Source organism: Ctenopharyngodon idella, chromosome 7 (genome assembly GCF_019924925.1).
Source record: "Ctenopharyngodon idella isolate HZGC_01 chromosome 7, HZGC01, whole genome shotgun sequence".
Lineage (NCBI taxonomy): Eukaryota > Metazoa > Chordata > Actinopteri > Cypriniformes > Xenocyprididae > Ctenopharyngodon > Ctenopharyngodon idella.
Genome location: NC_067226.1, coordinates 28524627 through 28547500, shown reverse-complemented (window position 1 = coordinate 28547500; position 22874 = coordinate 28524627). Strand labels below are relative to the sequence as shown.

The window sequence follows — 22874 nt, the reverse complement described above, 5'->3', positions numbered from 1 at the left end:
ACGCTTATATGAATTTCCCTTTGTCTTGTCGTGTCTGTTTTTCAGTTACTGTGGTTTAGTTCCTGCTTCCTGTTTTATCCATTTCCATAGTAACTGTGTTTGTAACCATGACAATTCTCACCCCATCAGTCAGTGTTTCTGGGGAAGCTGCTGTTTTCACAGGTCAGTAAATGCAACTCAATTGTTTGTTCAGCTTACATTTATTCATTTTTTTTATCATTTAATAATTTGTTTGTAAATTCTTCAACACAGTTTCACTGATGATCCATAATAACACCCAAACCCAGGATAGAGCGGTGAGTGAATGTGGTCTGGACTGTGTGGGATGAGGATCATAATTTTTCTGGTCATTTGGGTATTACGAAGACATATAAGCGCATCCTAAGACATTTTTTCTGGCCTGGTTTAAAATCAGATGTAGTGAAATATTGCCGCTCCTGTCATGTGTGCCAGCTTGTTGGAAAGCCGAATCAGATTATTCCTCCTGCTCCTTTGTGTCCTATTCCAACCCAGTCTCCTGCTACTGCGTATCTATACTACGAGTTTGCATTTTCATTCGGCGTAGTATTTACACGCCAAAGTCACATTTGGCGTATATATGGTACGCAAAACCCTCCCGTTAAACTTCCATTGATAGAAAATGCGTATGTATTGCACGCAGAAATTTATTATAGTCAACGTCATCATCATCGTCCCGCCCCTTCAATCGAACGAAGATTCACGATTTCATCTCGTGCAGGTGCCGAAGCAGCATATGCAGAAATATTGATTTAGAATGCTTATTTAGAATATATATATATTTTTTTACAGAAACTTATTGTAGGCTATATAACTTACTCATCATCTCTAGTGGGGACGAATGTTGCTACTACATAATACAGTTTAATTCTAAACAATCCCCGACGGGGAAAGAAAAATGCTTGCAGAAGCATCATTAATTCAATGTGAATTAATTATATGTCTGCTTTATTTAATCTGCTCTCTGCTTTTCTTTCTTTTTTTCTTTTTTTGCTTGTTTAATGTTACACGAATTTTTGTTTCTTTGTTTGTGATTGTATTTGTAATAGTAAAAGTATTAATAATAAATAAATAAATAAATAAATAAATATAAAAAGTGTATTGCCATGATTTTTAGTCCTTCGCTGTTTCAGGAACCACCCACTCCCGCTTGGAAACCAATCAAATGTTTGAACATTTTTTAGCGCCATCATCAATGTCCCGCCTCCTCATCGTGCGACCTCGTGCATCATCATCAAAGTCGTCAATCATCAGAATACCCAAGTAAGTAATTAGCAAAAACATATATATATATATATATATATATATATTAGCAAAAAAGTATCAGTTCTTGATAACTCAAATTATTGTAAATACAATAATTCAAACTTTATTTTCTTAAGTGAGCATGCACATGTCGGCCTACAGTTGTCAGGCGGTTAATATCAGTTTAAAATCATTTCTCATTTAATGTTTTAGGGATAAAATTTAGTGAGGGTCAACTGTGCGCAACGATTACTTTTTATTGATGCATTATATGTTTTTTTGGTTACGTTATGATGAGATCACACTACTTTATGTCCATGCCAGGCATTACGTGTAGATCACAGATGTGTGGATTAATCAATTCACTGTAAACCTGACTTAACCCAACTTCTTTTTTATTTTGTAATTTTTCCCCTATTTTACATTTGTTCAAGCAGAATGTCCACAGGCTCTTTAGAAGCAGCACTTGTTCTTGGAGATGTGTTTCTTGATCAGATACAGGTAACTTTAGAAATTGTATCTTAATTGTTTTTTTATTTTGACTTCTTTTTCTCTGTCAAATAATTTTAAAGAAAACTACAAATGAATAATTATATAGGCTAATATATTATTCATGTAAGGTAAGTATAAACTACTTTAAAACCTGTTAAATATATACTATTTGCAATTTAGAAAGAAGAAAAAAAGCAAGCCAAGAGGTCTAAGCCACATCCTACGACTGTGAAGTGGAGGCAAAGGGACAGAAATGGGAATGTTATACGGCCGCTTCGAAAAAAAACCTCAATAAAACAAAAACTGAAAAGAAAGGCTCCTAACCACGGTGAGACAGTTGTAAATTTACAGTTATTGTTTAAATGTACTGTTATTTTCAGTTGTGATTTATATTTCCCACATGAAAAAATACTAGTACATTATAGTAAATACTATAGTGTTTTTGAACCATACTATTGTAAAATACTTGAATTAATTTGTTGTGGTAATTCTATAGTTGCTGTGGTAATATAACAACTATAGTAATATAAACAAATTACTTTACCCAATACTGTACTAAGTTTTCTACAACTATAGGGTATATTATACTACAATATACATTACAGTTTACTCTTGTAAAAACTAAAGTATACTACAGTATTTATTAGTTTATTAGTTCACTATAGTTAATACTACAGTATACTGTAGCAGCACAGCAGCACAAGCTGTAGCACAAGTGTTGTAAATACTATAATATATACATTATACTATTTACTATAGTATGGTTCAAAAACACTATAGTATTTATTATAAATTACTATAGTATTTTTTTCCTGTGGGTTTCTCCATATTCAGTAAATGTTTAGATTTATGCAGTCTGTTTTAATCTTTAAGTGCACTTAATTACATGTAGAACCAGATATATAGAACCCCAAAGCATAATGTATTAATTTTATTTTGTTTAAAGGTCCCACCAGTGTGCCCATCCAAGAGGAATTTGTTTATCGAGCAGAAACTGGTAACTGTACACTATGGTTATATGGAATGGCATCTGGTTAATAGAGTTTAAGTAATATTCTGCCAGCTGCAACCTACATAATTGCATATTTTTTTATAAATGAGATCCTGGTAACACTTTAGAAAACTGATCCTTCATTAATGAATAACTACACAGGAACAAATGAGTAATGCATTATTAACACTCTATAACTTCTATTAACTAACAAGAAACTCTGTTTAATGAATTAGTAAGTAATAGTGCTCAGTTGAAGGTGGTAGTTCACTATTAGCTAATCAGTAACTACTGTTTTTTTTTTTTCATACCTCCCAGAGAACTACTAAGAACTACTATATACAGGTTCATAATTAATGTGAATGATGCATAATGTATAATTAATTCTAAAGTAAAGGTCACGTTAACCCACTAGTAATGACTGAAGTATTATCAAATCCTTCAGAAGGAACTACTAATTATTTGGATCAGTATTCTAAAGTGAAGATCATGGTAACCCACTAGTAATTACTTAAGTGTTACCAAATACATCAGAAGGAATTACTGTACAAAACTGTACAAAAACCTCAAAAGTTTACAATGACTCCAGTAGTTACTAGAGAGTTATCATGTTTCTCACTTTAGAATACTGATCCAAATAATTAGTAATTCCTTCTGAAGGATTTGGTAATACTTCAGTCATCACTAGTGTGTTACCATGATCTTCACTTTAGAATTAATTATATATTATGCATCATTCACATTAATTATGAACCTGTATATAGTAGTTCTTAATAGTTCTCTGGGAGGTATGAAAAAACAGTAGTTACTGATTAGCTAATAGTGAACTACCATCTTCAACTGAGTACTGTTACTTACTAATTCATTAATCAGAGTTTCTTGATAGTTAATAGTAGTTATAGAGTGTTAATAATGCTTTACTCATCTGTTCCTGTGTAGTTATTCATTAATGAGGGATCAGTATTCTAAAGTGTTACCGAGATCCTTGTATTGTATCTCTATAAAAACTGATTGTATTGTGTATTGACTAATAACACTGTTTTTTGTTTCTCCTTCAATGAAGCCTCACTCATTGAAGAATTGGAGCATATCCTTAATGACGAATGTGTTCAGCCTGAAGAGGTGTCTTTGGCAACATCCTGGCAAAAGAGGCAATCCCTAAGCCATGAAAGATGGCACATTGCAAGGGAGGCCATGGTTAAGAATCTTTTGGCAGCTGAATATGTTCAGGAACGCATCTGCCAACACTGTCTTACTGCAGAGGCCATTGTACGGTGCAGGGACTGTCTACCTAGGCAGTTTCTATGCACCGTGTGTGATGGAGATGTTCATCAGCACCTACCTCTCCATAACAGAGACTCTATGGCCCATGGGTTCTTCAAGCCATTGTGTCCAACCACTGCAGTGAAGAGACATTCCGAGGCCATTGAGTTCTCTGAACAGGGTATGCTTTTCATGTGTCCCATCATACTTTTCAGTCTGTACATTTTAAATGGCTGTTCATTAGTATATAATTATAATATATATTTAAAATAGTTATGATATATTATCATATATTTAATAAATATATTAGATTATATTTCATTTTACCTTGTTTATGAATCCTTTGCTAAGGAGTTTATTATCATTGTTTTGCTTTTGAATTTTTAGTTCGATATCTTCCACTACTTTTGCCAGAGAAAATTTGTGCCTGTTCAGAAAGTTCCTGCAGGTTGATCAGTGGCAAGCCCATTATTGTAATAAATTTTAATGGTAAGATGTAGTTTTTTCTCTTTATGAAAACAACACAAATTAAGGTTAATATAAGAACTCAATGCTTGCATGTAATATCTGTGATTAGGAATTTTTAAAGCTGTTGTGATGCATGTGAACTTTTTTATTATAGGACGGTACAATCTCACCCTTCCATCACTGGAGACCTCATGCTGTGGGAAAACATGGTCAGTGGGGCTCAGTGATCTCCTCAAGTCTGGGTACTGGCCAGCCTCTATACATTTTGAGACCGTGTATGAGGCTGGCCTTTTTAGGTCTTTTCTGGATTTAAAACTTTTTGCTCCAGGTCTTTCACGTCAAGCGTTCCTTGGAATGCTTGACCGGAGAACAGAGTACAATGGCAGGGTAAATATTGTTATTCAGTGTATATTGTTAACATGATGTTTGTTCTTTAAAGCGATTGATTGGTTTGGTTATTTCAACAGAGTGGTAAAATATGTGGAGACACATTCCAGAAAGCCTTGCTGGAGTGGACCTTTGCCCAGCATGAGGTTGAGAGGCTTTGTGGTGTACAGCCATTTAAATGTCCTGCTTGCAGTCCTTCCATGCATGCCATCTCAGTGGATGGTAACAGGAAGCTGTACAGGTTCCATAATGCACATGGGTATGTTTTTTTTCTTTATTTTTTTATTGTACTACTTAACTGTCTATATCATGTTTCTCTTTCCCAATAAAATTAAGCACAGAGAAGGGCTACTTCGATGGGACATTTATAATGAAGGATGAAGATGTTTCATCCTTTGTGGGATATGTTCATGAAAAGACCAAGCATGTAATAACCCTTAACTTATTGTCATATTGTTTATTCCAGTCCAGCTACCATTATTGAAATATTAATAATAATTTTATTGTAATGTCTTGTAGGCCACAGGTAAAGGGGTGTGTGGCTCTTCTCAATGGACAGCAGCCAAGGAGTCTGCAAAAAAGTCGACATCAAAGATTGATGAGGAAGGCCTTGAGATTGCTGTGTGCCAACATGGAGGACTTTTAAAAGGCCTAAATATGTTCAGAGGGGAAATATTTGCTTATCCCCTGTTCCTTCAAAACACCCTCTCAAAAGAAAATGTGTCATTCTTCTGCTCAGATGTCGCCTGCAAGTACTGGCCATACTTAAAGAGAGTGGTGGGACACTGTCCAGAGCTAAGGCCTTTATTAAATATGCGCCCACTATTATCAGTTATGCATGCCAAAGCACATGAGTGGAGTTGTGAGGTAAGATTCTTTCTTTACATTAAATTATATTAATGATATTTTTGTGGTATGGACATGTACTTTTATTTGAACAGCCATTGTTTTTTTTTGTTTTTATTTTTTGTAGATAAAATGGTCTGGAAGAAACCAAGAGGGAGCTGGTCTTACAATTGGAGAAGAGGTGGAGCAAGTCAACTCCTTCTTGTCGAGAGCTGCAATTTGCACTAAATACATGTCCAAAGCTGGTGAATATATTAGATAAACACTACTTTTAACATATAGTTATTTCTAAGTATCAATGAATCATGACTATAACTTTTTTTAATATATTTTCTTTGACCAACTATCTAATAATAGCACGTTCAGACATGCTCACTGTTCTTGCTTCTGCATGGAACAAACGGAAGTCTGAAAATCTGGCCAAATGTTTGTCTCAAAGATACATTAAGGTATTTTACTGATGCAAAAGTCAACCTTGTTCTTATCGTACAAAAAGTACATTTAAAGGGTTAGTTCACCCAAAAATGAAAATTCTGTCATTAATTACTCACCCTCATGCCGTTCCACACCTGTAAGACCTTCATTCATCTTCAGAACACAAATTGAGATATTTTTGATGACAGAATGGTGTCAGATTTCCATCCATAGACTGCCTTTGTTACTGAAACATTGATGCTTCAAAAACTCCATAAAGAGACTGGAAAACTAATCCATATGAATTGAGTAGTTTATTCCAAATTTTCTGAAGAAAATCGATTGGTTGTTATGACGAACAGATTTAATTTAGGCTTTTACTCGCATGTAAACTTTGATCAGCAAACATAAGCAGAAGCTCAACCAAACTTGAATAATGCACAAGAGCAAACCTCTCTTGGAGGCTCAAACGTGCTGTATAAACAATGAGGTTCATTCTTCATCTGTTCATCATAACAAGTGATCGATTCTCTTCAGAAAAATGTGGACTAAACCGCTTGATTCATATGGATTAATTTTACGATGTCTTTATGAACTTTTCAAAGTGTCAAAGTGGTAGTTGCAAAATTCAGTCTGTGGAAGGAAATCTGACAGCATTCTGTCATCAGAAATATCTTAATTTGTGTTCTGAAGATGAACGAAGGTCTTACGGGTGTAGAACGACATGAGGGTGAGTAATTAATGACAGACTTTTCATGTTTGGGTGAACTAACCCTTTAACATAATTTGAGCAATTACGTCTATTGCATACATTGTTGAACTATAAACCTTTATGATCAAATTAATTTTATAGTGTTTTGATATGTATTTAGACAACCGAAAGGCTGAAAGTGGAAAGAGAGAGCTTTGAAAGTCTGCAGGCTGAGCTTAATGTCAGTGATGATGACATTCAGCAGTGGGTCAGTGATGTCCAGCAGTGGGCCACAGGTAATACATTTTGAAGGGCCTGTTTTAGTTTTTTTATGTAATAACATTTTTTTCCATTTATAAATGTTGTGCACAGAAGGCAGAATATATCAAATTTGTAAGGCTAATTCATTTGTTTGGGATGTAGTATCAAGTGCAAAGGAGGACACTGGACTTGAGGGCAGAATTCGAGGCCTTTATGTCAGCATAAAGCTGAGAAAAATGAATCTATACCGTCAGACAGGTCAGATAAGATGATGATGATAAAAAATAATTCATATAGCTAAGGAATGAACTTGAGTGCTGTAATAATAATATATGTTGTTGATTTATTAGATAGCAACAAGAGAAGGCACAAAATAAGGAGGAAAATTAATGAAGACAAGTCAACCTTGGCAGCTGCCATTAAGGACTTCAATGAACAGTCAGTCCACCAGCTTCCTTCCGTGGATGAACTGCTCACAGCTGATCATTTCCAATGGCCATGGGAATGCCCTGACACTAGTAATTAACTTTAAAAAAATATTCAGTGTATTTGATAAACATTGTTTGATGTTAATACAGTCCTCCTCAGTGTTTAAAAGATGGTAATTTAGGACCTTCATTAATTGCAGGTAATGGCAACCTCTCAACTAAGAAGATGGTCTTTGACCGGTTCATGATGCTTTCCCGACTGAAGGAGGAGGAGCAGATCATAGTGACGGAGGTGAAGCAACACTGGCGATCATTGAAGGAAGCTGAATGTTCCCTGAGGGATCTCTCAGTTCAAATACAAACTAACAGTGAGTATCCATAACAAATTCAAAACCAATGCATTGCTGGAATTAAAACATTAGGGATTGATTTTATTTATCCTTTATTTATCCTCTTTTCATTCCTTTTTTGTGTAGACAGTGACTTTGAGCTTTCAGAGGAGAGTGCCAATGGACTACTGTGCCTTCTCAAGAGAAAACTGGAAGACCTTCAGTTTCTGCAAAATAATGCTAGGATGTTATACCGACAATGTGTTCTGGGACAGGCTTCGGACAGCATTCTATTTGATAACATTTCCGATGAAGAAACTGAGGCAATAAACTACAGCTCTGATGAAACAGACAGTGATGAGGACTAAACCTGAGTATATAGAATAGACAGATACTGAAGAACTATTTTAATAAGCTGTATTTCTTTTTTTTTTTTTTCACTGTGAGAAACATTTTAGCATATTAACAGAATCTATTTAATATTTTCCCATCCTAATGGAAATGAGATTAAGGTTCAGCAGTACAAGTTTTGACTATTATTTTTGAATCTTTAAATGTGTATGTAAGACAGGTGTTTCACTCCACGCATTTTTATAGTCTTATAAACAGCCATACAACCTCCATCCCTATTAATTATATTCTATTATTTCCATTTTCCTTAGCTCTCATGGGATCATACAGTGTATATCTGTGAGGGGTGTTTTGCAGTGTGTACATATCTTATATTGATAGAAAGTATATAAGGATACATAACGTTTTCACCTAATAATTTTTTTTCCTTACTGTAAGCAAAATAAAATACTTGTACAGTGATCTACAAAAACAGTCTTGTCTTTTTATCTCCTCTCTGTTCAGGCAGGTTTTGCATGTGATGTGCAGATAATTCTGCAGTATATTCTCTTTTGACTAATACATACTGTTCTGATAAATACTATGACATAGTCAGTGCAGTTCTTACAAATTGTATTCTGTTACTAACTCCAAATTACATGACAAATTGTATCCATTACATTACACATTTAAGGTAATAGACTATGATTTGTATTTGATATGTTTATCTGCATGTCATGTGACCATTAATGTACATCAGAGAATAAAACTTATTATTATTTTATTTTTGACCTAACAACTAAAAATCTCAGGGCTTACTTCAAGTAAAATTATTAGTAGGTCAAAGAGGTTCATCTGACAAAAATTGTGGAGAAACACTGCATTGCATGTTAATATGAAATGACGTGAATTTGTACATTTTAGTGTGTTTAAAAGACAAAAGCCTTCCAAGGACAGTGATACATGGTTAACTGACTCAGTGTTATTCAATTAACAAACACTTAAAATGATTTCTGTAAATCCAGTGATCAAATGCTGTGTTTGGCATGAGTTTTTTAGAGATAGACACATGACTAGTGGTTAAACTGTGAGTGCTATTCCACAAATTAATTTTTTTTAGAAAGGAATTTTAAAAGATAAAAAAGAAGTAGGGAGAATGTTTTATATATATATATTTACTGCCATTGTGAGATTAACATGTAATCATGTAATCAATAAAACAAAACAAAAAAACCTATAGTCTGATTATGAGTATTTAAAATGTAACAATCTAATTACAAGTACTTCATTTTTGGAATCTGATTACATAATCCAGATTACATGTAATTAGTTACTACCCAACAATCAACAATGATTATACAATGTAGAATTGCATTTTAGGTAATAGTCTGAATATAGTTGTCTTATGCCACAATTCAGAATCTTGAATTAGCATTTTATTAATAATGTCTTGGGTTAGGGTTAGGGTTAGGGTTAGAGCTGTCCTAATGCAAGTAACCAAGAAAATGTAAAAATTCACCCAGAATGTGGACTATTTTATCAGTGTTTTTAAATACATCAACCCACCTGATTTTCATGTTGTATGCTATAATGTAATCAATCAATGCTAAAATTAGTACTAAATCAGCATGTCAAGACCAGTTGTGTTCATTTGAAGTATTACTGATTATATTACAGTGATTGGTTATTAAATTATAAAGTACAATGACACTCTTTTGTTGGTCCTTTTGACATGAAGAATGAGAAAGCATGAGTTAAGTATTACAAGTAAGGCCCAACACTGGATAAGGATGTGTAATAGTGCAATGAAGTGTCACAATATGTATTGGTTGTTTAAATTGGTGTCTTTGTTTACTGTAAACACTGTATTCTTGTTCTTGATCTAATTAAATAAACGGAAGCCCATTCCAAATGGGCATTTATGATGATTTTTGGGGGTCTGTTCTTGTTCTGTTCTGTTAACTATGACTGGATGAACTTGCAACAATTTACATAATGGCAAGTTGTTGAAAAGACAATGTAATTGTGATTCAACACACTTTGTTGTCCATGATAAGAATAATGTTGGACACAGTTTTCAAATAGGCTATATATGAAAAGATGGCACAAAGGTGTTTTAAAAGTGTTCATAGTAAAATACCAAATTTCATCCTGCCTTTCAAATATGTCATAGAGGTTTGCACAATAAACATGATTAAATATCCCTTTGTTTATTAAAGATAGTACTTTTTTCCAGTTTGTTATTAAACGTTTTAAACTACATTACCCATAAGCCTCTGTCATTATATCGAAGGAACGCAAAAAAATATGGCGCTGTTATTTGTAGTTCAGTGAAGATATGCTAGGGTTAGGGTTAGGATATCGTTAACGGGGTAATACCTCACAACACAGCAACACCGTATTGTTAACTAAATGTATTACTGACGTAATAATAACAGCAAAATGTACTTTGCAATATTAAACGTTTTTTATATGGGTAAAAAAGATTATCCAATCACAGCGAATCCCGCGTGTGCCAAGGGAAGATCAGAGCCAATGACAACCCATTTGAGCAGAAGCGTCACACGTACTTGTCCATATATGGTCATTTTTGACAGCATCTTCCAGGCTCTTGTGGTGAATGGACAGATTATGATTTAAACATTTATTTGCCCCCCATTATATCAAACTAAACCGACAGATTGGATTGTGGGGTTAACCCGATGCAGCAATAGATTTGTATGCATTCATATACATACATATATATGTATATACATGTGTGTATATGTATGTGTGTATATATATATATATATATATATATATATATGTGTGTGTGTGTGTGTGTATATATATATATATAAAGATTTTTACAAAAGTTTTTTCCTCCCACAATTTCTTTCTCAGCTGTAACTTTTTGTAACCCAATTTATTTTGCTCAGAAGGGATGTGTAAGCACTATTTGTACTATTGTACTATATTTTGTATTATTAAAAGCATTGTTTAACTATACAAGGGTAAAATTGTAATAATTCTACTATGGTATTTACTAAATATCTTATGCATTAATGCAGTAGTGGTACTTCACTTTCTCTAGACTCAACTCACTGGTCCCATTTGGAGCAATCTGTGTCTATCTACTAATATATGACACTATAATATACCTTGTACATCTAGCCTCTAGTCTAGTGAGAATATGGTTGTTCATATCCATATATTAACTGAGTAGACAAGTATATATGATACTGTACACACACACACACACACACACACAATGGGCTTATACTCAAAAACGACTATGTAAGACTACAAATGACTTCATATTTCCATGAGCCCTTCCTGATTGATAGTTTTCCCAGTGTTGCTGTCGGTTTCCTCTGGGTGCACCAGTGTCCTCCACACTCCAAAAACATGTAGGTATAGTTAATCAGGAACTAGAGGCTATATTGTGTGTGTCAAGTCAAGTCAAGTCAAGTCAAGTCACCTTTATTTATATAGCGCTTTTTACAATGCAGATTGTGTCAAAGCAGCTTTACAGTGATAACTGGTATGTAATTTTGGCTGCACAGCAGCTCTTAAACAAAATGGTGTCATTGTCCATCTTAAGTAAATTCAGTATTGATTCACTCCGATGTAAGAAACAATAGTTATTAATTCAGTTAATTTATCTATATCAGCACTGAAGTGAACAGTGATGTCATCGTCCAGCTCAGTTCAGTTCGCATACAATGGTGTAGATGCAGGCAGATCAAAACACTGTTGAATATCAAATGTAATCTCTGTGACAGACTGGTCAGGGTGACTTTCAACCTTTGGCCTGTGGTAGCTTGAATAAGCTCCAGCCCCTGGATATTTCAGAAATTATATATATATATATATATATATATATATATTATATATATATATATATATATATTTAATTTTTTTATAAAAGGTAAAAAGATATAAATAGACGTAATGAAAACACAAACCTTTATTTGTCCACTATAACAGTGGCTCAAAAACAAACAAACAAAAAAACGGTCATAATGTACCAGTAATGTAATTAGCATTGAGTAAGTGTAATTTGGACATGATCTTCAGGCTGCCAGGTGGGTGGCCATGTCTTCCTACTGGAAAAAAGTCAAAACAACAACTAATAAATGAGAAAATTACAGTGGTGAATTAAGTTGCCATGTAGGTTTACTTACCAGGATGGACATGGCAACCAATGCACCAGCACTTCCTTACGTCCCTGTGAATTAAGTAAGAAAAAAGAGCCAATTACAAAACAAATCATTACATTTCCATCTTTACACATCATTACATCACTTACTACATTTTTAAAGCATTTAATGTAACTCAAAAACTTTAAACAAAGCACCATTGAAAGCCACCATCCCACCATCCTCATGTGGTATTACTGTGGTACAGCAACACACCAGCACAAAAACAGAGACAGGGGTAGCTGCAGGTCGGAGTAATGGGTGTACCGAAAGGTGGCGTGCTGAAAGGTGAATGCTACAACAGAAACTATCCCTTAACCCTATCCCTAACCTTAACAGACAGCTTTCACTACCAATTATAAAGACCTTTCTCCAACTTTTAACATGCCCCAACCTTTCTCCACACCCAATGCTCCAACATGGCATGACCCACACCTGCAAAAACACACTAAAGTAGGTTTTGTCATCAAAGCATGCAATGTGAAATTTGAATTTCAATTCATAATTTAGGATTCTTATCATCTTAACCAAAACTGACCCATAAATGCGACCCAAACAAAGCCTAACAGACTGAAGAGCAACTTCAACAACTGCTGTTAACATATTCAAAAGCAATGGAAAAACACATCTAAACTGTACATGCTATATAGTTAGATAAGTTATATTCATATTAAACTGTAGAAGCCAACACTGTAGTACTGTACAGAACATTTTATATTAATATATGAATTCACTGTTCTTCACCTTATTTATTGTTTGTGTACTGATCTGTAATATTCTACACTGCCTGTACTCATACTATAGTCAGAAAGCAAATAAGAATTCCATTCCATATGTTTATTTTTTAGCAATAAAGTACCCTTCACATTAGCATATATTCAATGTGAAGTTATTAACATTACAACAGAGCTAAATATTTTGGGATACTGATCCATTCATAGTTTGAACAAAAACATACATTAATTACTTAATTTAATACATTTAATAAATTATTTAAATTAATTTACTGTACATGAAAAGGTCACGGTATTATGGAACACAACATTGACAGATTGTAGATACAGATTAATACCAACCTTTCTGAGACGTGTCTTAGATACAAATTCCACTGGAAATACATCCAGAGACGCATGGAATGGACATTCTGTACAAATGTAATTTGGTTAGAAATGTATTAATTACTTAATAACTAGAACAGAGAATGTCTAAAAGTTAAAAAGCAGAACAATTTTTAAACATCTAAAAATCTAAACAGCACTGAAACAACAAATATAAACATCAATATTTTGAGAACTTTCCAAATGGATGACAATGTGTAATAGACTAGCTATGCAAAGAGCTAAAACACTGGTCTGAAACTCAGTTCCTAGAGGGCCACAGCTCTGAACAGTTTTGCTCCAACCCTAATCAAACACACCTGATCCAGCTAATCAAGGGGCACGTTCAAGCTTAAACCGGTGCACAACGTTTTGCTACGGTTTCCGGGTTGAACACCATATTAAACAAAATAGACATGTTTCCTGGAAATGGTGTGCAACAAGGTTTGAGATACGTTTTCTCTTGTTTGGTGGGTGTGTCAAAATGCCCAATCAGCAGCAACATGTATATAAACCACGCGGTATTAAAGAGACAGCTCACACAGTGGGTCCAAGTAAAGTCGTTTACAAATGTGTCCGCTGGAGCTCAGCATACGCAACAATTGAAGATATTAGAAGACGTGTTTGTCATAAGAGTTTTATAGTAAAAATATAGCATATCAATTCTTCAAAAAGAACACAAAGAATGGCCTTCTCAGCTGCCATAGTTGCATCTCTTGTGTCATCAGAACAGGGTGTTCAACGTACCACCGTTTCCATTTAAAAAACGTTTTGCAATGTTTTGTCGGGGCTGAACGCAGCCCAGGTCTTCAGCGTTACTAGCAGGTGTGAGTTGGAACTAGTTGTAGCTAAACTGTGCAAGGCTGTGGTCCTTTCAGTTTAAGACCACTGAAAACTGAATTGTATAACATTTCATACCTGTGTCTGTATTTTTTTGGCGCTTTCTTTTGGCTGCCATGTTGACAGCTGATTTGCTGTAAAGTAAAAAAAAAAAAAGTTTTAGCTTTGTTCAAGTACATGTCAAAGAACAGTTTTCATTGAGCCTGAGTTCACATTGTTCCTTGCTCATTGTATAGGCTTTACCCAAAGGTCCCTTTAAGACAAGTAATTTCACACTGTGATCATCTTTGAAATGCCTCTTGGGCATCCAAATGCAGCTCCTATCTCTCTGAATGGGGAAAAATCAAATTCTCCAAATGATTATGATTAAATTTCCAATTTGAAAATCACCAATAAAATGTTCATAAAGCATTTTTAAAAAACTTTTCAGACTGCAGTAGCCAATGCGCATGTGCAGTCATACACGCGTATCTCAATTCTGATAGCAACCGGAGCTTCTAAAGGCAGCTGGGATGAAGTGGTGACTTTTTCTAATCAACGATTGGTTCTATTATTTAGAACGTGGGATTAATTTGCCATGTTGTGCATAACACTTTCTCCCATTAATGAATAATAGGAATGTAATGTTTTCCTATATCTAGAGTCTTTGTTTCACCCCATCTTCTTCCACTCACCCATCTGGTTTTAATACGACTCCCTCTATCTCTTTTCTTTCATCCATTTCATCCATCTTAAGTGCACTAATCTTTTGTTTCTCTGCCTGTTTCTTCATTTCCTTTGCCTGTTTAGTCTTTTTTGTCACTTTCATTTCCCCTTCTTCATTAACAGGCCTATCTGGTTCTTCCCCCCCACTTTCTGTCTGTTGTTCTTCGATCTGCTCTTCATCCTCCAATCTTTCCTTCATCCTCAATTCTACATTGTTCTCTGATAAAATGTTCTCTTCATCTTCTACAGCCTCGTTTATGTCCTGACTCTCTGTCCTATCACCCTCTGTGTCCTCTTGTTCTTTTTCTGGACTTTTGAAACTCTGTTCCTCAACAGGCCTCTCTGGTTCTTCCTCCCCACTTTCTATCTGTTGTTCTTCGATCTGCTCTTCATCCTCCAGTCTTTCCACTTCTACATTGTTCTCCAGTGTAATGTCCTCTTCATCTTCTACAGTCTCTTTCAAGTCCTGCCTTTCTGCTTCATTACCTTCTGTGACCTCTTGTTCTTTTTCTGGACCAAAACCTTAAAAAGTACAATTAAAGTCATATTAAAATACATTAAAAAAAAAAAAAAAAAAAAACAGTTTAGAAACTTGTATAGCTACAGAACTTACTGTACACATAAAATATGAGACAAACATTTAAGTATCAGTGCTTGCAAATATGATTTACCTTGTAAAATATGCTCAAAGAGTATGAGCATTTTTTCCATCACCTTATGTCCCTCAGGTGGGAACTCAAAGGGACACTGGACCTCCGCTGTCCACCTATGGGCCTTTGAACACTTCCCCAGTAGCAGAAGAGGAACGTATCCCAGCACTTTAAGTTTTTCCATCTAAAATAGAATGTCAAACAGTACAGCTTTCAAAAATGGTTCATAATTCTGAAAAAAAAAAAAAAAAAAGTTTAAAGAAATCTGCTTAGCCTGATGTCACTCTAAGCCAACATGTGTTTTTTCTTGCTTGAACACAAAAACAGATTTTTTAAAAAATGTCCAGGCTTACTATCTATATTTTACCATACATACATTTTGAAAGGCTATTCAGACTGTCAACTTTCAACAATATCCAAAAACAGAACTTGTGATCCATAAATGCATGCAAGTCTTATTTCAGAAAACAACAACTACCAACAACAAAAACAAATCATGGCTTCTGCTAAAGTTCCTTTTAAGGAACGTCAGTTCACTTGGTGGCCATATTTGCAATGCCTCCAGGCAGCTTTTTTTTTTATTACTTATTTACTTGAATGGGGAACTCCTGAAATCTCAAAACATATTGTAAAATTAGCAATGAATCAGACATGAATGGTGTGATAAGATCAAATAGACTTAAACCTGTAGATTTTGTTTTGATTGAGTCATTGTGCATGTGCAGAAGTTCTACTTTCTCTGGGAACCAGAGCTTCTAATGGCAGCTGCATTGATGTCTGACTGCTTATTAGCTCTTTTATTTATAAGAGTTCTGCCCATTAGTGAAAATAATATGAATTACTTTTTATTTGAACTGTCAGTTAACAGGAATTACAATTTATTCATGTACTTGTATTAATGTATTATGTATGCATGTAATGTACTTGTATGTAAAACAACTTTATATTATATAGTCTCTTACATAAATGTTTTAGTTTAGAACAAAGTGTGAGGTAATGAAATTAGGATGCTGAACTTTGCTTACCATGATGGCTAAATTGTCAAAGACTTTTGATTGATTCCGTGACTTAACTGTTGTTTTAGCCCACTGATGGGCCTGGTCACGAAATTTTGCCAAACGCACTGATTGCTTATATTTAAAATCAAGCAATTTTCCACACTACAAAAAGAGAAACAGAATTACATTGAGTATTAAAACAAATGCAATGCCATATAAATAAACAGTGTTAGTTATGCACAATCACCTTAACACAGGACCGGTGTCGGCAGTTCATCTTGATCCGGCAATGTGGACACTGGCGTAAAGTTGAACCTGGCATTTGGACTATACAAAAACAAAACAAAATGTGTAAATTTGACATAGCATAACAGACAGACATCACATACAAAACTTAAAGATAAATTAATCTTTGATAAGTATATAGTTTTTGAGAGTTTATATATATATATATATATATATATATATATATATATACACACACACACACACACACACACACACACACCACCATTCAAAAGTTTGGAAACGGTAAGATTTTTAATGTTTTTAAAAGAAGTTTCGTCTGCTCACCAAGGCTGTTATATAATTAAAAATACAGTAAAAACAGTAATATTGTGAAATATTATTGCAATTTAAAATATCTGTTTTCTATTTGAATATATTTTACAAAGTAATTTATTCCTGTGATCAAAGCTGAATTTTCAGCATCATTACTCCAGTCTTCAGTGTCACATGATCCTTCAGAAATCATTCTAACATGATGATTTGATGCTAAAGAAACATTTATGATTATTATCAATGCTGAAAACAGTTGTGTACTTTTTTTTCAGGATTCACAATTTTTATTTTTTGAAAAGAAATGAAAGAAATTAATACTTTTATTCAGCAAGGATGCATTAAATCGATCAAGTGAACAGTAAAGACATTTAGAATGTTACAAAAGATTATATTTCAAATAAATGTTCTTTTGAACTTTCTAATTATCAAAGAATCCTGAGAAAAAAATATTGTACACAAATATTTTGCCCAATAGTACACAATAAATGTTTCTTGAGCAGCAAATCATCATGTTAGAATGATTTCTGAAGGATCATGTGACACTGAAGACTGGAGTAACGATGCTGAAAATTCAGCTTTGATCACAAAGTATAAATTACTTTGTAAAATATATTCAAATAGAAAACCGTTATTTTAAATTGTAGTAATATTTCACTATATTACTCTTTTTACCGTATTTTTAATTAAATAAACGCAGCCTTGGTTAGCAGAAGAAACTTCTTTTAAAAACCTTAAAAGTCTACCTCTCAAAAACGACATACTTATTAAAGAATAATACAGACTAATTTATTTTCATTATCATGAAAAGTATTTCAGGGATGGCCAAGATAAACACCCTAAAAAGTATGTGATTGTGCAGGGTTGTTAATCCACACATCTGTGATCTACACGTAATGCCTGCATGGACATAAATTAGTGTGATCTCATCATAACGTAACCAAAAAACATGATGCGCACAGTTGACCCTCACTAAATTTTATCCCTAAAACATTAAATGAGAAATGATTTTAAACTGATATTAACCGCCTGACAACTGTAGGCCGACATGTGCATGCTCACTTAAGAAAATAAAGTTTGAATTATTGTATTTACAATAATTTGAGTTATCAAGAACTGATACTTTTTTGCTAATATATATATAATATATATATTATATATATGTTTTTGCTAATTACTTACTTGGGTATTCTGATGATTGACGACTTTGATGATGATGCCCGTAGGTCGCACGATGAGGAGGCGGGACATTGATGATGGCGCTAAAATAATGTCAAACATTTGATTGGTTTCCAAGCGGGAGTGGGTGGTTCCTGAAACAGCGAAGGACTAAAAATCATGGCAATACACTTTTTATATTTATTTATTTATTTATTATTAATACTTTTACTATTACAAATACAATCACAAACAAAGAAACAAAAATTCGTGTAACATTAAACAAGCAAAAAAAGAAAAAAAGAAAGAAAAGCAGAGAGCAGATTAAATAAAGCAGACATATAATTAATTCACATTGAATTAATGATGCTTCTGCAAGCATTTTTCTTTCCCCGTCGGGGATTGTTTAGAATTAAACTGTATTATGTAGTAGCAACATTCGTCCCCACTAGAGATGATGAGTAAGTTATATAGCCTACAATAAGTTTCTGTAAAAAAATATATATATATTCTAAATAAGCATTCTAAATCAATATTTCTGCATATGCTGCTTCGGCACCTGCACGAGATGAAATCGTGAATCTTCGTTCGATTGAAGGGGCGGGACGATGATGATGACGTTGACTATAATAAATTTCTGCGTGCAATACATACGCATTTTCTATCAATGGAAGTTTAACGGGAGGGTTTTGCGTACCATATATACGCCAAATGTGACTTTGGCGTGTAAATACTACGCCGAATGAAAATGCAAACTCGTAGTATAGATACGCAGTAGCAGGAGACTGGTTTGGGCCCGCAGCTGGTGGAAGTAAAACAGAGTAAAGTTGTTGCTAATAGACAGTGCTAATTCACACTCGGAAGTTCACATTCCGATCAGAGAGGAAAGGAAGTGCTATAGATGTTGAAGGGGTGGATTCTGGAATCCACTGCCGCTTCAATATATATCTTCTAAGTTAATCAACATTTATCTTTGTTAAATTATTTGAATAACTTCTTCAATGAATGTTAAAGCATTTATTTTCCTTTTCAAACACTAGAAAATAAATTTTTAATATTGTCTGTACCTCTCACTGAGAGAAAAGAACATGTTATCAGTATGTTTTAGGAAAGTTTCCTGCTCAGAGCAGAGTTCAGATCAACTTCAACCTTGAAGAAGCTGTGAATCATGTGTATTTGTGTATGTGCGCTAAGTGTTCTGTGCAGGTCCTTTGTACTGGTGGACAACTGGCACTCTGCTTGAGACCAGCAGAGACACCATGTCATGAACCCAAAAGGACATCCTAAATCCAGACTCCCCTCGTCAGCATCCTGACGAATGGAGATATGCTTCTGACTATGTCATGTGTGGAAGATTACCTAATTTGTCTATTTTTCTTAGCCAATCAGAATCATTCAACCTGAAGTAATGATGTAGTTAGTAGACTCTGTTAGAGTATAATTGTTGTGGAAATGTGAATGTACGCAGAGCAGCCTATGAACTCCTTGTGAGACTTGAAGCTGGCTTCTGCTGATGAAACTGGAAACTATTCTTCAGTAAAATTTTCTTCAAAGTATTATTTTTTTAAACTCTGAGTCCAAGTCTTTATTCATTATATCTGGTCTTTTGGGTCTTTAACTGTATAATTCCCCTACAATGTCATGGCAAAAATCACAGCCCTCAGGTACTGTATGTCATTTCAAAGATGCAAAATGATTGTGGGAAAACTGGCCACATCAAAAGAGCTTGCAGAGGAAAAATGCACGGTCTAACTTTGTAAAGTGGTCTGTTATCACAAGAACGTCAACATTTTCCCAATGTCTCTCTTTTGCAGACCATAAATCTATATGTGTTCCTGTGGCACACTTGTCTTGATACACTCTTAGAAAGGATGTGTTAAACTGACTCAAACTGTGTTAAATTCTTACACATCAATGGGTGAGTTTAGGGACAACGTTTTTTTGTGTTGATTTCTACACAGTCACTGTGTTAAGGATTTTAACACAGTAAATGTGTCTGAAAGGTTAACACAAAGATGTGTAAACGTGTAAAAGATGTGTAACATTGTGTTATCCTTGGCTTCACACATTGTGTTAAAAAGGTATCTAAAATCCTAAACAAAATGTTAGCATTTGAAAAAATGAATGTAAAGTCATTGGTTGTTTTTCTTATTGTCAATTTATTACAATAAAATATCAATAATTAAATTCAATGCAGAATATAACAATGCAATTTTAAGCAGTCAAAAAGGATATGTCCAACAAAGGACAAAACAGTTCTTTTCAATCTCATTAGGCAACATGACACATAACCCGTCCCTACCTCCTAAATAGTTTTACTTATTTCCAAACATTGTTGGATTGATGTACATTGGCAGCCAAAAGTTTGGAAAATACAGTTTGCTCACCAAAGCTTTAATTTGATGCAGAAAATACAGCAAAACCAGTAATATTATGAAATATAACAATTAAAAATAACTTTTGTGAATATATGTTAAAATGTTATTTATTCCTGTGACCAAAGCTGAAATTTTAGCATCATTACTCCAATCTTCAGTGTCACATGATCCTTCAGAAATCATTCTAGGATTTGCTGCTCAAGAAACATTTCTGATAATTATCAATGTCTGTACTCCTCCATCTTCTCCACAGCATAGTAAAAGTGATAACAAAAGTCTTTAAAAAGCCAACACAATGTTTTTGTCCACCTTTGGGAATAAATGAACTTCTCCAAAGATTGGTTCCTGTCCACAATTTTCCCTGGATGCATGCATGTCCGCAAACACAAATGTGCTCAGTTCTTCAGAGAAGATCGCTGATCCAACACTATATAAAAATATAAGAGGGAAAGAGAGTGTCAAATTGTTTTTAATCTCCAACATACTATATTTTAGAATATATATTTGTAAGTAACAAACTTTTGTCAGCATATTCAAACATTTCTGTTGAATTGTAAACTAAATTATGCCAGATTACATTTTAATACTTACATCGCTTTAATTCTCTCCAAATGATTCAGAGATGTAAAGACTGCAATCAAGGATTTAGCCCATTTCAGCTTGTCTGCAGTGAAGGGATATCTGTTTAAGATAAATGCACAGTAAGACACATGCAAGAAGTCACTATGTGATGATTTTTCTTTCCCTCAGTAGTTAACCCACCTGTGTGCTGATATGCTGAAATCATATTAGGCATCTTCCTGGTCAGGTGGGACTCTTGAACCTAATAAAATATCAAAATAATTCAAAAATAAAAACTACAGTTGTTTAGAATAACTTGATTTGAATTAATGACTAGTGAGTTTTACTGCAATGCTTACCTAAATAAATTCAACTGGTGAGACTCACTGAACAGAAAATGGTCCATCTTCTGATTAGTTCATTTGCTGTAGACATAATGCAAAAGTCACTTATAAAGTTAGCATATTTATATATTGTATGCTAACGTTACCTAGCCTGCACCGCACCAGTGGCCCCAAAGCACTTATCACATATTGCCAATGATTTCAGCAAACTTTAAAAAATCCACTACAACTACTAAGACAATCACTAAGGAGTAGACCATTTTCAATACGCCATTAGGCCTACTGGTGACATTGTGTAAACCGAGTACAATACACAGTCTAGAGGAGCGGTCACATTTAACGTTACCATTGCTTGGCGAATTTTTGCATGCGAAATACATAAATTGCTTAAGGTAACTTCATTATTCGATATATGAATCAAGTTTTCCACGCAAATTCGCCGCGTTGACCAACATAAAGCTGCTTGGTTTAGCCGTGCTTCAGCTAACCTTACACTATTGACAATGGACGTTTTTTGCCCGCAAAACTTTGTCTTGACCGCGCTTTTAAATCAGCATTAAAATAACAGCAGCAGAAAATATTGTTTTTTTTTGTAAATAAATATAAGTAAAATATGATTAAGTACAGCTTACCTCAAGAATCTTGCTAGCAGTCATCGGCTTGATGCGGCGCACATCATATCCTCCGTGGTATAAAAGGTGTTTTTCACGAGTAGTTGTGACACGAGGGGTAGTCGATTAACATAATGAAGTGATATGGTATAAATATTTTATTTTCAACAATATAGATGTAAAAACGAAATGGTCGCTGTCAATAAAAGACTAGAATGGATGGACTGACTGGATTCCAACAGCTCTGCTGGATTCTATTCATTCAAAGACCCTTGCTGCTATTGGTTCATTTTAATTAGCTAATTTAAATAACGGACACGTTATAAAATACACAAAGTGTGTTAAGCATATCAGTCTACACATATTGTGTTAAATGCTGTGAGTAAATCCCCTTTTTTGTTTAAATTTTTAAACTACACATTGATATGTGTAAAAGAGGTTATTTTTTTCAACACATTTTTAGTTAAAATTAACACAAAACGTGTAAATTAGAGTGTAGGTTCGAGAGATGCTCTATCCTCAGGTTCCTGAGTCTTCCTGACTACGCAGTTCTTACAGTCAGTTCTTTTGACATCCACATCCATACCAGAACAAAAGGTGGAGAGTTCTACTTTGTCCTTGATGACCTGC

At 34.3% G+C, this 22874-nt stretch overlaps 3 protein-coding genes across 13 annotated transcripts in view; 1 reads left to right on the top strand and 2 right to left on the bottom strand.

The window, feature by feature from the left end:
* Window positions 1-22874, bottom strand: part of LOC127515316 (histone H2A-like) — a 123105-nt gene that overhangs the window by 68237 nt on the left and 31994 nt on the right. The gene's annotated exons all lie outside the window — the stretch shown is intronic.
* Window positions 505-10091, top strand: LOC127515293 (uncharacterized). Of its 11 annotated transcripts, XM_051898791.1 has the most exons (18): window positions 505-739; window positions 1152-1281; window positions 1698-1764; window positions 1936-2083; window positions 2702-2752; window positions 3810-4190; window positions 4397-4498; window positions 4632-4864; window positions 4945-5123; window positions 5201-5291; window positions 5384-5731; window positions 5838-5955; window positions 6068-6159; window positions 6997-7111; window positions 7239-7334; window positions 7427-7594; window positions 7705-7872; window positions 7981-10091. In XM_051898791.1, the coding sequence occupies exons 2-18, from the start codon at window positions 1184-1186 to the stop codon at window positions 8199-8201; spliced, it is 2676 nt and encodes an 891-aa protein (XP_051754751.1). In that variant the 5' UTR covers window positions 505-739; window positions 1152-1183; the 3' UTR covers window positions 8202-10091. The 11 variants fall into 11 exon arrangements, with proteins under 11 accessions (XP_051754751.1, XP_051754757.1, XP_051754752.1 ...); XM_051898797.1 differs by having other exon boundaries at window positions 505-1281; window positions 1701-1764; window positions 4945-5086; XM_051898792.1 differs by having other exon boundaries at window positions 505-1281; window positions 1701-1764.
* LOC127515296 (ABC transporter F family member 4-like) lies at window positions 12098-18392 on the bottom strand. The gene is made up of 9 exons (XM_051898807.1): window positions 18375-18392; window positions 16882-16961; window positions 16662-16796; window positions 15658-15820; window positions 14956-15508; window positions 14360-14415; window positions 13421-13488; window positions 12330-12373; window positions 12098-12248 (listed from the first exon to the last, which is right to left on the bottom strand). Exons 2-9 carry the CDS (start codon window positions 16954-16956, stop codon window positions 12185-12187), a joined length of 1158 nt encoding a protein of 385 aa, XP_051754767.1. The 5' UTR covers window positions 16957-16961; window positions 18375-18392; the 3' UTR covers window positions 12098-12184.

Bases quoted from the DNA above. Each gene is read 5' to 3' on its own strand.
- LOC127515293 (XM_051898791.1), top strand. From the start codon at position 1,184: ATGTTTGAACATTTTTTAGCGCCATCATCAATGTCCCGCCTCCTCATC. The intron at 4,499-4,631 runs GTAAGATGTAGT...TTTTTATTATAG, and splicing joins TATTGTAATAAATTTTAATG to GACGGTACAATCTCACCCTT. The intron at 7,335-7,426 runs GTCAGATAAGAT...TTGATTTATTAG, and splicing joins GAATCTATACCGTCAGACAG to ATAGCAACAAGAGAAGGCAC.
- LOC127515296 (XM_051898807.1), bottom strand. From the start codon at position 16,956: ATGCCAGGTTCAACTTTACGCCAGTGTCCACATTGCCGGATCAAGATG. The intron at 15,821-16,661 runs GTAAGCAAAGTT...ATTCTATTTTAG, and splicing joins TTGACAATTTAGCCATCATG to ATGGAAAAACTTAAAGTGCT. The intron at 14,416-14,955 runs GTGAGTGGAAGA...TTTACTTTACAG, and splicing joins GTCGTATTAAAACCAGATGG to CAAATCAGCTGTCAACATGG.